Consider the following 15,094-nt stretch of genomic DNA (forward strand, 5'->3'; position numbering starts at 1 on the left):
TTTCATAAAAAATTTGGAGTCCAACTCCTCAATCCTGATGCTGCAGGGGATCTGACCAATCCACGCGGGCGAAGCTGCGGGCATCAGCTAGTAGTATATATAGATGATGTCCGCGACTGCGTCCTCGCTGATTTAGGTTTTTAAAAATCCCGTGGGAACTCTTTGCTTTTCCGGGATGAAAAGTTGCCTATGTTAATTTTCGGGACGCAAGTACTACCTCTGTGCCTTTTATATGAATCGGTTAAATGCATGAGCCTTCAAGAATCCCGTGGGAACTCTTTGCTTTTCCGGGATGAAAAATTGCCTATGTTAATTTTCGGGACGCAAGTACTACCTCTGTGCCTTTTATATGAATCGGTTAAATGCATGAGCCTCCAAGAATCCCGTGGGAACTCTTTGCTTTTCCGGGATGAAAAGTTGCCTATGTTAATTTTCGGGACGCAAGTACTACCTCTGTGCCTTTTATATGAATCGGTTAAATGCATGAGCCTTCAAGAATCCCGTGGGAACTCTTTGCTTTTCCGGGATGAAAAGTTGCCTATGTTAATTTTCGGGACGCAAGTACTACCTCTGTGCCTTTTATATGAATCGGTTAAATGCATGAGCCTTCAAGAATCCCGTGGGAACTCTTTGCTTTTCCGGGATGAAAAGTTGCCTATGTTAATTTTCGGGACGCAAGTACTACCTCTGTGCCTTTTATATGAATCGGTTAAATGCATGAGCCTTCAAGAATCCCGTGGGAACTCTTTGCTTTTCCGGGATGAAAAATTGCCTATGTTAATTTTCGGGACGCAAGTACTACCTCTGTGCCTTTTATATGAATCGGTTAAATGCATGAGCCTTCAAGAATCCCGTGGGAACTCTTTGCTTTTCCGGGATGAAAAGTTGCCTATGTTAATTTTCGGGACGCAAGTACTACCTCTGTGCCTTTTATATGAATCGGTTAAATGCATGAGCCTTCAAGAATCCCGTGGGAACTCTTTGCTTTTCCGGGATGAAAAGTTGCCTATGTTAATTTTCGGGACGCAAGTACTACCTCTGTGCCTTTTATATGAATCGGTTAAATGCATGAGCCTTCAAGAATCCCGTGGGAACGCTTTGCTTTTCCGGGATGAAAAGTTGCCTATGTTAATTTTTGGGACGCAAGTACTACCTCTGTGCCTTTTATATGAATCGGTTAAATGCATGAGCCTTCAAGAATCCCGTGGGAACTCTTTGCTTTTCCGGGATGAAAAGTTGCCTATGTTAATTTTCGGGACGCAAGTACTACCTCTGTGCCTTTTATATGAATCGGTTAAATGCATGAGCCTTCAAGAATCCCGTGGGAACTCTTTGCTTTTCCGGGATGAAAAATTGCTTATGTTAATTTTCGGGACGCAAGTACTACCTCTGTGCCTTTTATATGAATCGGTTAAATGCATGAGCCTTCAAGAATCCCGTGGGAACTCTTTGCTTTTCCGGGATGAAAAGTTGCCTATGTTAATTTTCGGGACGCAAGTACTACCTCTGTGCCTTTTATATGAATCGGTTAAATGCATGAGCCTTCAAGAATCCCGTGGGAACTCTTTGCTTTTCCGGGATGAAAAATTGCCTATGTTAATTTTCGGGACGCAAGTACTACCTCTGTGCCTTTTATATGAATCGGTTAAATGCATGAGCCTTCAAGAATCCCGTGGGAACTCTTTGCTTTTCCGGGATGAAAAGTTGCCTATGTTAATTTTCGGGACGCAAGTACTACCTCTGTGCCTTTTATATGAATCGGTTAAATGCATGAGCCTTCAAGAATCCCGTGGGAACTCTTTGCTTTTCCGGGATGAAAAGTTGCCTATGTTAATTTTCGGGACGCAAGTACTACCTCTGTGCCTTTTATATGAATCGGTTAAATGCATGAGCCTTCAAGAATCCCGTGGGAACTCTTTGATTTTCCGGGATAAAAAAGTAGCCTATGTCCATCCCCGGGATGTAAGCTAACTCTGTACCATCATCAAAATCGATCAAACTGTTGGGCCGTGAAAAGCTAGCAGACAGACACTTTCGCATCTATACTAATAAATAAAATTGGAGTGTCTGTCTGTAATTTCGAAATAACTACCTCATATTAAGCTCATATGGTTATTTGAACGATACCATAACTGAATCACACGTTTTTAAAATTTTTGTCTGTCTGTCTGTCTGTCTGTCTGTCTGTCTGTCTGTCTGTCTGTCTGTCTGTCTGTCTGTTTGAAAAGGCTAATCTTTGGAACGGCTGAACCGATTTTGACGGGACTTTCACAGGCAAGTAGAGGATTGACCAGGGCGTAAAATAGGCTACTTTTTTAAGCGACTTTTAAAAAGGGAGTTGTGTTTTTCTACCTATGTACACCGAAATCTCCGAGATTTCTGAACCGATTTGCGTCATTTCTTTTTTAATCGATAGAGGAACTTTGCGACATTGTTTCATAAAAAATTTGGAGTCCAACTCCTCAATCCTGATGCTGCAGGGGATCTGACCAATCCACGCGGGCGAAGCTGCGGGCATCAGCTAGTTTATAATATTAGTATGGAAGTATGGATATGGGTTTTCTAATTTAAATTTTGTTTAGTAAAATATGATTAGGTAAGTCAATCGAAAATGCTATCTATACTAATAAATAAAATTGGAGTGTCTGTCTGTAATTTCGAAATAACTACCTCATATTAAGCTCATATGGTTATTTGAACGATACCATAACTGAATCACACGTTTTTAAAATTTTTGTCTGTCTGTCTGTCTGTCTGTCTGTCTGTCTGTCTGTCTGTCTGTCTGTCTGTCTGTTTGAAAAGGCTAATCTTTGGAACGGCTGAACCGATTTTGACGGGACTTTCACAGGCAAGTAGAGGATTGACCAGGGCGTAAAATAGGCTACTTTTTTAACCGACTTTCAAAAAGGGAGTTGTGTTTTTCTACCTATGTACACCGAAATCTCCGAGATTTCTGAACCGATTTGCGTCATTTCTTTTTTAATCGATAGAGGAACTTTGCGACATTGTTTCATAAAAAATTTGGAGTCCAACTCCTCAATCCTGATGCTGCAGGGGATCTGACCAATCCACGCGGGCGAAGCTGCGGGCATCAGCTAGTAGTATATATAGATGATGTCCGCGACTGCGACCTCGCTGATTTAGGTTTTTAAAAATCCCGTGGGAACTCTTTGCTTTTCCGGGATGAAAAGTTGCCTATGTTAATTTTCGGGACGCAAGTACTACCTCTGTGCCTTTTATATGAATCGGTTAAATGCATGAGCCTTCAAGAATCCCGTGGGAACTCTTTGCTTTTCCGGGATGAAAAGTTGCCTATGTTAATTTTCGGGACGCAAGTACTACCTCTGTGCCTTTTATATGAATCGGTTAAATGCATGAGCCTTCAAAAATCCCGTGGGAACTCTTTGCTTTTCCGGGATGAAAAGTTGCCTATGTTAATTTTCGGGACGCAAGTACTACCTCTGTGCCTTTTATATGAATCGGTTAAATGCATGAGCCTTCAAGAATCCCGTGGGAACTCTTTGCTTTTCCGGGATGAAAAGTTGCCTATGTTAATTTTCGGGACGCAAGTACTACCTCTGTGCCTTTTATATGAATCGGTTAAATGCATGAGCCTTCAAGAATCCCGTGGGAACTCTTTGCTTTTCCGGGATGAAAAATTGCTTATGTTAATTTTCGGGACGCAAGTACTACCTCTGTGCCTTTTATATGAATCGGTTAAATGCATGAGCCTTCAAGAATCCCGTGGGAACTCTTTGCTTGTCCGGGATGAAAAGTTGCCTATGTTAATTTTCGGGACGCAAGTACTACCTCTGTGCCTTTTATATGAATCGGTTAAATGCATGAGCCTTCAAGAATCCCGTGGGAACTCTTTGCTTTTCCGGGATGAAAAATTGCCTATGTTAATTTTCGGGACGCAAGTACTACCTCTGTGCCTTTTATATGAATCGGTTAAATGCATGAGCCTTCAAGAATCCCGTGGGAACTCTTTGCTTTTCCGGGATGAAAAGTTGCCTATGTTAATTTTCGGGACGCAAGTACTACCTCTGTGCCTTTTATATGAATCGGTTAAATGCATGAGCCTTCAAGAATCCCGTGGGAACTCTTTGCTTTTCCGGGATGAAAAGTTGCCTATGTTAATTTTCGGGACGCAAGTACTACCTCTGTGCCTTTTATATGAATCGGTTAAATGCATGAGCCTTCAAGAATCCCGTGGGAACTCTTTGATTTTCCGGGATAAAAAAGTAGCCTATGTCCGTCCCCGGGATGTAAGCTAACTCTGTACCATCATCAAAATCGATCAAACTGTTGGGCCGTGAAAAGCTAGCAGACAGACACTTTCGCATCTATACTAATAAATAAAATTGGAGTGTCTGTCTGTAATTTCGAAATAACTACCTCATATTAAGCTCATATGGTTATTTGAACGATACCATAACTGAATCACACGTTTTTAAAATTTTTGTCTGTCTGTCTGTCTGTCTGTCTGTCTGTCTGTCTGTCTGTCTGTCTGTTTGAAAAGGCTAATCTTTGGAACGGCTGAACCGATTTTGACGGGACTTTCACAGGCAAGTAGAGGATTGACCAGGGCGTAAAATAGGCTACTTTTTTAAGCGACTTTTAAAAAGGGAGTTGTGTTTTTCTACCTATGTACACCGAAATCTCCGAGATTTCTGAACCGATTTGCGTCATTTCTTTTTTAATCGATAGAGGAACTTTGCGACATTGTTTCATAAAAAATTTGGAGTCCAACTCCTCAATCCTGATGCTGCAGGGGATCTGACCAATCCACGCGGGCGAAGCTGCGGGCATCAGCTAGTGATAAAATAAAATCACAATAAAAGTATATTATATTCTCTTTATTTACAAGTGTAAATTAAAAAATTTATAACACCCCCGACAAGTGAAGGTTACAGTAACTAGAAAAGAGCTGATAACTTTCAAACGGCTGAACCGATTTTCTTGGATTATAAATAAGAACACTCTCGATCAAGCCACCTTTCAAACAAAAAAAAACTGAATTAAAATCGGTTTCTTAGTTTTAGGAACTACGATGCCACAGACAGATACACAGCTCAAACTTGTAACACCCCTCTTTTTAGGTCGGGGGTTAACAAATATTTATATTTCTTTTAATATATTTTAGCTGTTACTTTTTAGAATCGGAAGATTGTTCCAAATTATTGGGTCATTCTACTTTTTTCCATCTATATAGCCACTGTCAAAAGAGATTAGTATGGTTTGACAGGTTGCAACTATTGCGCGACTGAATCTTAGTTGCGCGACGATCGTTATCTAGACTAATCTATACTAATGAATAAAATTGGAGTGTCTGTCTTTAATTTCGAAATAACTTCCTCATATTAAGCTCATATGGTTATTTGAACGATAACAACACTGAATCACAAGTTTTTAAAATTTTTGTCTGTCTGTCTGTCTGTCTGTTTGAAAAGGCTAATCTTCGGAACGGCTGAACCTATTTTGACAGTACTTTCACAGACAAGTAGAGGATTAACCAAGGAGTAACATAGGTTACTTTTTTAACCGACTTAGTAAAATGGAGTTGTGTTTTTCTACCTATGTACACTGATATCTCCGAGATTTCTGAACCGATATGCGTATTTTTTTTTGTTCGTTAAGGGAACTTTGCGACATTGTTCCATAAAAAATTTGGATTCCAACTCCTCAATCCTGATGCTGCAGGGGATCTGACCAATCCACGCGGGCGAAGCTGCGGGCATCAGCTAGTTTTTTTTAAAGTTACCAAGGGGCAGCTTGTTCTAAGTATTAGTACTTCCTAATTCCACGGGGGACTGAACGCATAGTAATATCATTGGCAGTACTAATTAAATAATGTTAAAAGAAATTCAGCTTTATTAATTAAAGTTTTAGGGTTTATTTTTCAACGGTTTTCATTTGTAGACCTAGTTCTAGGTAACCTAACTACAAAGGTATCAGTGGCGGCCTCTAAAACGGAACTGACCTAACGTATAAGTTCAGGATTTTAAGGTCCAGTTTCACTCGGTAGACTTTTACAACTTGTTTGACGCGAGGTCCGAATTTGGCCTTATCGTTGCTTCCATGACAGATCTCAGCCGGGCTTGAAATTAAATGAAAATTAAAATGAAGGAATTAATTAAAGAGTAATTAAGAGGGGTCTCTCCGTCACTCGCTCCATACAAACGAAGTTCCAATTTCATATGAATATTAAGCAACCAAAGTCCATGAAATTTTGCAGACATATTCTAGCCTGTGGTTTTCCAGATTTCTCTTAAAATATTCGGTTTCAAAGTTACGCGGTCTTAAAAATTGACATACAAATCTTTGAGCTCCTGTAATTTTGAAACTACATATTTTTAGAAAAATCTAAAACACCATAGGCACAGATATTAGTTTCTAGAATATGTCTGCAAAATTTATGGATTTTGGTTGCTTAATATTCAAATGAAATTGGAACTACGATTGTATGGAGTAAGTGACGGAGAGTGCCCTGTTAATGGCGAATAAATGAATGGGTTTATCTATTAAATCCATAGTCTATGACCTGCGATTGCAACTATGTACTTGTTTTGCACTTACTATACAAGTACCTAGGTGTCGTAAAACTGGCAAAAAAATCCGCACCCTAACAACGGAAGTCTAAGCTACAATGAATTATGAAAGAATTAATGGATTTTTGTATTTAGTAAGGACTAGAGTATGCCCGCCTCTTCGTCCGCGTGGATTTAGGTTTTTAAAGATACCATGGGAACTGTTTGATTTTCCGGGATAAAAAGTTGCCTATGTCAATAACAGGGATGCAAGCTACCTCGGTACCAAATTTTGTACAAATCGATTAAGCGGATGGGTTTTTAGGAATCCCGTGGGAACTCTATGATTTTCCGGGATAAAAAGTAGCCTATGTTCGTCCCCGGGATATAAGCTTACCCTGTACCAAACGTCAGAACCGGTTAAACTGTTGGGCTGTGAAAAGGTAGCAGACAAACAGACAGACAGACACACTTTCCCATTTATATTAGTATGGATTAAACATGACTATGACCTGCGCGGACTGCCATGTTCGATTACTTGTTTTGCGCTTACTATCCTTATGTCGTAAAGTCTGGCTAACTAACCCGCACCCTAACAACGGAAGTCCAAGCTATACTGGTCGGCGGAGAGTGTAAATCCACCGCTTCCGTACACTATCGCGAACCATCACTCCTCGAAGTAGGTTAAGGTATTCGCTTATAAAGCTGTTTTGCATCTAATTTCACTTAATTTAACCCTCTCTTACTCTGCGTTGTATACCTCATTTCTGAGGGTTGTGCTCTCTGTCCAGTGTCTATCTTAATTCAATAATATACAAGTGTAAATTAAAAATTTATAACACCTCCGACAAGTGAAGGTTACAGTACCTAGAAAAGAGCTGATAACTTTCAAACGGCTGAAACGATTTTCTTGGATTAAAAGAACACTCTCGATCAAGCCACCTTTCAAACAAAAAAAACTAAAATCAGTTCGTTAGTTTAGGAGCTACGATGCCACAGACATATACACAGATACACACGTCAAACTTATAACACCCCTCTTTTTGGGTCGGGAGTTAAAAAGGAAAGATAACTGACTGACTGACTGCTATCAACGCATAAGTATCCTACACCGCTGGGATAAAGACAGTAGGTTCCTTATATAATGTAGGGCACACTGAGAAAGGATTATCGGGAAAGAATTTAGGGGGATGAAAGTGTGTATGAAAGTCTGTCATTTTTCAAGTTATATTCATGAAAATGGTATTTGGGCTTTTGGTTAAAAATGAAGAAATATAATACTAGCCTCAATAGCTCAACGGTTATAGGAGCGGACTGAATTCCGAAAGGTCGGCGGTTCAAACCCCACCCGTTGCACTATTGTCGTACAGCACAAGCTTAACGCTTAGTTGGAGGGGAAAGAGGAATGTTAGTCATGATTAAAATGACTAATATTCTTTTTTAAAGAAAAGAAATACTATATTGTGTCAATGTTTTAAGAAATTCTATATAAAATAGATAAATAGGAGATAAAAGTTTGTAAGAAAATCCTGAGAATTTGTAAGTAAATGTAAGAAAAATTGGTATTTGGGATTTGGCTTTTGGGCAAAAATGAAGAAGTAGTTACCTACCTAAGTATTTCAGAACTTTTCGAAATTCCACAGTATATCAGTCAGTCAGTTTCATAAAAAAAATCTTTATGTTATTTCAAAAGTTTTGCTCTAGAATAGTTTTTTTCTTAATAATAAATTACTAGCTGATGCCCGCGACTTCGTTCGCGTGGATGTAGGTTTTTTTAAAATTCCCGTGGGAACTCTTTGATTTTCCGGGATAAAAAGTAGCCTATGTCCTAATACAAGGTATAATCTATCTCCATTCTAAATTTCAGCCCAATCCGTCCAGTAGTTTTTGCGTGAAGGAGTAACAAACATACACACACACATACAAACTTGCTCCTTTATAATATTAGTGTGAAGTGTGATATTTCTGGGGTAATTTTTTATAGAAGTAAGTATATTATTACATGCAAATTTCGTACAATGATAGATACAAATATGTATCTACATGTAATAATAGGGTAGGGTAACCTTTGGTATACTGAATTCTACCTAAATTTGACCTTTTTAAATAAAGTTGTATTCATGAAGGCCACATAGTCGGCAGCGGTCCAAAAGTTAATTCGCATAGGTCATAGGTTCGGTTCTTGATGAGGGGTCTCTCCGTCACTCGCTTCATACAAACGTAGTTCCAATTTCATTTGAATACTAAGCAACCAAAGTCCATGAAATTTGGCAGACATATTCTAGAAACTAATATCTATGTCTGTGGTTTTCCAGATTTCTGTTAATATATTCGGTTTCAAAGTTACGCGGACTTAAAAATTCACATACAAATTTTGAGCCCCTGTAATTTTAAAACTACATATTTTTAGAAAAATCTAAAACACCACAGACACAGATATTAGTTTCTAAAATATGTCTGCAAAATTTCATGGACTTTGGTTGCTTAATATTCAAATGAAAATGTAACTACGATTGTATGGAGCAAGTGACGGAGAGAGCCCTGTTAAATATAAATACTTACTGTCAAATATGGATTTCTTTCACTGAAATGGACATTAACAAGTACTTTTTTTTAACTGCATCATTACTTGCGAGCAGGTCTGATTAGGTACAGCCAAGTGCTAGTCTATTTAAAAAAAAATACTCTTCTTTTAAGACCGATTCACACTAAGCACGTACACGTGACACGTGCGTAGTGACGCTCGTAAACCCCTAACACACCGAGTTACGCAAACGTCACCGCTTTACGCAAGCGGTGAGCCATGTTTCATACAGTTCCATACATTACAACGCAATGGTACGCGTTACGTCTACGCTTAAGGTGCCTACGCACTTGAACTGAACTGCAGCTGAACTGCGCGTCGCGTCAGCGCCCCGCACGATATTCTCTCCAGCCGTGCATATCGTGCGGGGCGCTGACGCGACGCGCAGTTCAGTTGCAGTTCAGTTCAAATGCGTGGGCACCTTTACGCAGCCTGTGTGAACGAGATATTAAAGGAAACGTCAATAGCAACATAACGGGGAACGTTACGCTGAGAAGTGTGCCTTGTAACTTTAAATTGTAAGTAATGTAAGTAATAAACTGACTGGCCAGGCCCAAAAGGCACACGTGGTAGAGGAAGGCCGCATTATCGTTGGAACGATGACATAAAAAAGTGGCGGGACCAAACTGGATGCTCAAAGCCAAAGACAGAGCAAAATTGATTTCTCTGGACCTCCTTCAGACATGAAAAGGGTTCTTCATAAAAATATTATCGTACCTACTATATTTAGGATATTTTAATTATTTACTTCAATCATCTAGTACTTTAAGTTATATTTAACTAGCTGATACCCGCGACTTCGTTCACGTGGATGAAGGTTTTTTAAAATTCCCGTGGGAACTGTTTGACTTTCCGGGATAAAAAGTAGCCTATGTGCTAATCCAGGGTATAATCTATTGCCATTCTAAATATCAGCCCAATCCGTCCAGTAGTTTTTGCGTGAAGGAGTAACAAACATACACACACACACACACACACACACAAACAAACTTTCTCCTTTATAATATTAGTGTGATAATCTCTATTGTAAAAATATTAGTGAAGAAATAAAAGGCTTTTTTATTTTTTTATTTATTTATTTAATAAACTAACTGACTGGATGTTCTGTTTGCAGCTCGCGCCTGCAACCGACAAGCGGAGTGCCTCGGCGTGAACAGCGCGTCGTGCGTGCGCACGCACTACGACCCCGTCACCAGGTGCCTGTGCGGCGACAACTCGCCGCCGCTGAACGGGCGCTGCGAACCCGTCACCAAGTGTGAGCTTCATTCATTCACTGTTCCTTTCATTCATTCATTCGTTCATTCGTTCATTCATTCATTCATTCGAACTGTCACTAAATTTCAATTTCAATTTCAAAGCCTTTATTAATTCCTTACCTTATCTTAATTATTTACATCTTTTTAAAGTTATACTTATACATTTCATATGTTATACTAATCTATACTAATAAATAAAATTGGAGTGTCTGTCTGTAATTTCGAAATAACTACCGCGTATTAAGGTCATATGGTTATCTATACTAATAAATAAAATTGGAGTGTCTGTCTGTAATTTCGAAATAACTACCGCGTATTAAGGTCATATGGTTATTTGAACGATACTATAACTGAATCATATGTTTTTAAAATTTTTGTCTGTCTGTCTGTCTGTCTGTCTGTCTGTTTGAAAAGGCTAATCTTGGGAACGGCTGAACCGATTTTGACGGGATTTTCACAGACAAGTAGAGAATTGACCAGGGCGTAACATAGGCTACTGTTTTAACCGACTTTCAAGAAGGTAGTTGTGTTTTTCTACCTATGTACACCGAAATCTCCGAGATTTCTTAACCGATTTGCGTCATTTCTTTTTTAATCGATAGAGGAACTTTGCGACATTGTTTCATAAAAAATTTGGAGTCCAACTCCTCAATCCTGATGCTGCAGGGGATCTGACCAATCCACGCGGGCAAAGCTGCGGGCATCAGCTAGTTGTTAATATTTATGTTGGTCTTTTTATTTAGTGTAGGAAAATGTATGAAATGTGTGTGTGTGTTCATATTTGAGTGTATACTTATGTGCCTGTGGATACAAGTGTTTGTTAATGTGGAGTTGTGTAAGTTTAGTACGTTAATAAATCATAGTATATTCTCTAATAATCTTAGTATTTTTAACTAATAATCTTAACAAGTGTAAATTAAAGTCAAAAGTCAAAATCGTTTATTCAAAGTAGGTACAATTGTACTCCTTTTGATGGTCGAAATTGTTAAACTTGTACGATATAGTGGTGATAATTAATTACGTTACTTAAAACTAAAGCCACGAGGGTTCCAAACGCGCCCAAGTCTGAGAAGAGCCCACAAAAAACTCAGCCGGGTATTCTTTTTTTTTTATTATCACCACTTTACAAAATCACATAAACTTATTAGGACTATCAAAGCTGACTGGCAACTCATTCCCAAACTTTCGTATCATTTAAATTAAAAATTTATAACACCCCCGACAAGTGAAGGTTACAGTAACTAGAAAAGAGCTGATAACTTTCAAACGGCTGAACCGATTTTCTTGGATTATAGCTAAGAACACTCTCGATCAAGCCACCTTTCAAACAAGAAAAACTAAATTAAAATCGGTTCATTGGTTTAGGAGCTACGATGCCACAAACAGATACACAGACACACATATCAAAGTTATAACACCCCTCTTTGTGGGTCGGGGGTTAAAAACCTAGCTTTGTCACTGTTGGAAGGTACCTATGCTGAATATCTATCTACAAGGTTATCCAAAAACTCCTTTTGAAAATCTGTACCTAAATATCAACTAGGTCTTTTTTTGGGTTCCGTACCTCAAAAGGAAAAACGGAACCCTTATAGGATCACTTTGTTGTCCGTCTGTCTGTCCGTCCGTCCGTCGTGTCTGTCAAGAAAACCTATAGGGTACTTCCTGTTGATTTAAAATTTATTTCATTTAAAAGAGATTTTTTATTTATCGTGCAAAATGTCGGAAAAAATACCCGAGTACGGAACCCTCGGTCCGCGAGTCCGACTCGCACTTGGCCGTTTTTTTAATGTAAGAAGCAAAGATTGATTTTATGTAACCTATTGTGTTAAATAATATAATAGGTAGATTCTACAAGTAGCATACTATGCTATTGTATAAGATTGATCGAGATTATAAAATCAGATTAGGGTTGACCTTTTTACTTATTCATGTTTTCATTTTGGAGGTTAATATTATCGCGTTGAAGTAGAGACTCATCCAAATTCCAGTCATTTTAGTCAATTAAAAACCGGCCAAGTGCGAGTCAGACTCGCGCACTGAGGGTTCCGTACTCGGGTATTTTTTCCAACATTTTGCACAATCAAAAACTATTAAAAATAAATAAAAATCTGTTTTAGAATGTACAGGTAAAGAAAGCCCTTTCATATGATATCCTACTTGTTTTACTTTGAAAATTGAAACACGTTTTAATTTTTTTTAATGATGTAACCACAAATTCGCGGTTTTCAGATTTATTCCTGTACTTGTGCTATAAGACCTACCTATCTGCCAAATTTCATGATTCTAGGTCAACGGGAAGTACCCTATAGGTTTCTTGAAAGACAGACAGACAACAAAGTGAGGGTTAATGGTTCTGTTTTTCCTTTTGAGGTACGGAACCTTAAAAATCGGCTAAGTGCGAGCTGGACTAACAACCGAAGGGTTCCGTACCATCGCGGAAGATAACACTTTTTAATTATTTTTTCATTTTCATGTCGGCCATTATGAATTTTTTTAATGTTTGCATTGTTGTCGCAATGTTTTCGCAATTTGTCAACTAATACGACAAAGTAGGCTTATGGCACTTTAATTGCGACAATGAAAACAAAATAATATCATCTCCACAGGTTTATATAAAAATCTTTATCTATTATAACCTACTAATTAGACGATACTAGAGCTAATTTCTTAAACTGGACCCTTTCAAATAAAGATTTTTATATAAACCTGTGAAGATGATACTGCCATTGGCGCTATTAGAATGCCATAAGCCTATTTTGTCGTATTAGCTTAGAAATTGTGGAAAACCAAATTCAATTTGAATTTCGCGGTTAGACCTGTTTAAATGGATCTCAAGATATTTTAAGTTTTCGGCTCTGGATTCTTGCTCAGCCAAGTGATTCTTTGTCTGAGGGATTCTTGCCATTTTATAAATTTTTTTTGCCATAGTTTCAAATTATACTTTTTACGGCTCTGGACTCTTGTGTGTGATCCCAATGTTTTCCTCCTACAGTTATATAATCTCCCCACACGAAGTTCTTACAGAGACATGTATAATTTACTAGCCAATGCCCGTGACTTCGCCCGCGTGCAAAAACTACTAGACAGATTTGGCCGAAATTTGGAATTGAGATAGATAATGTCCTGGACTAGCACATAGGCTACTTTTTATCAAAAATCAAAGAGTTCCCACGGGATTTCAAAAAACTAAATCCACGCGAGCGAAGTCGCGGGCATTGGCTAGTCATACCTAAATAAAATGTAGAACTGCGTTAACTTAAAAAACTGGTTTATTTTATTTATGTTTAACCAACGAACCCTGCCTATCTGTCTATCTGTCAGCGGGCTATTTCTCATGAACCGTAATAGGTACAGAGTTGAAATTATCACAAAATGATTATTTTTATTGCCGCTGTAACAACATATAATAACGATTTCAAAATGGCCGCCATGCCAATTATAAAATATTAAAAAGTGATATTTCTTGTATTTGATACGGAACCCTTCGTCTGCGAGTCTGACTCGCACTTGACCGTTTTTTTAAGCTAGCTGTGGGTAAATAAATACTATCATAAATAAAGCGTAGAACTGCGTTCACCCCACGGTTAGCCAGTAGGTAGCCACTATATCGCTTATACCATCTCACACGAAGCCCAGTAGTTATAGCGAGGTTTAATGGTAGAAACACACTCAATGTGCGTTTCAGATAATTGTCACTTCTGATGTTTTTCTATAAACTACCTAAACTAAAGTGCATGACACGGATCTGCCCGCGAAATTCAAATTTAATTTGTTTTTTCACAATTTGTAAACTAATACGACAAAGTAGGCTTATGGCACTTTAATTGCGACAATGGCAGTATCACCCTCACAGGTTTATATAAAAATCTTTACTTGAAAGGGTCCAGTTTAAGAAATTATTTATACTATCGACTAATTTGTGAGTAACTCATGTCAAACTCATTATTTTGACATCATCATCATTTTGAAAATAATGAGTTTGACATGAGTTACTCACAAATTAGTCGATACTATAACTAATTTCTTAAACTGAACTCTTTCAAGTAAAGATTTTTATGTAATCCTGGGAAGATGATTCTGCCATTGTCAGAATTAGAATGCCATAAGCCTACTTTGTCGTATTAATTTACAAATTGCGAAAAACCAAATTAAATTTGAATTTCGCGGGCAGACCCGTCTCATGCACCTTAAAGTGTATCTGCATTTTGTTTTTTACCCGACTACGTCAACGCCAAAAGGAAGGGTTATGATTACAGCAGTCTATGTATTTTACATGCATTTTTTGCCATTGTAGAAAATCAAATAGGAAAAAATTCTGAGTTCATGAATTATAGCTAAAGTACAAGTTTAAAATACACCGAGTACAGAAAACATTACTTATCTACTAGCTGATACCCGCGACTTCGTTCGCGTTTTTTAAAAATCCCGTGAGAACTCCTGGGATTTTCCGGGATAAAAAGTAGCCTATGTGCTAATCCAGGGTATAATCTATCTCCATTCTAAATTTCAGCCAAATCCGTCCAGTAGTTTTTGCGTGAAGGAGTAACAAACATACACACACACACACACACACACACACACACACGTACAAACTTTCGCCTTTATAATATTAGTGTGATGTCTCATCGTAGGCATACACAGCTGAACAACTTTCTTGTACACTTGATTTTCGGCCGCTTGTGCCCAGTAGCGTTTCAACGCGGCGTGTTATGTGGTGAATGTGT

General features: G+C 38.3%; 1 protein-coding gene across 2 annotated transcripts in view; it reads left to right on the forward strand.

The window, feature by feature from the left end:
* Nucleotides 1-15,094, forward strand: part of LOC123879718 — a 47,164-nt gene that overhangs the window by 27,919 nt on the left and 4,151 nt on the right. For both annotated transcript variants that reach the window (XM_045927618.1, XM_045927619.1), the window contains one exon: nucleotides 10,229-10,369. In XM_045927618.1, the coding sequence (XP_045783574.1) occupies nucleotides 10,229-10,369 (141 nt within the window). The remainder of the gene's footprint in view (nucleotides 1-10,228; nucleotides 10,370-15,094) is intronic.

Source organism: Maniola jurtina, chromosome 28 (genome assembly GCF_905333055.1).
Source record: "Maniola jurtina chromosome 28, ilManJurt1.1, whole genome shotgun sequence".
NCBI classification, from domain to species: Eukaryota; Metazoa; Arthropoda; class Insecta; order Lepidoptera; family Nymphalidae; genus Maniola; species Maniola jurtina.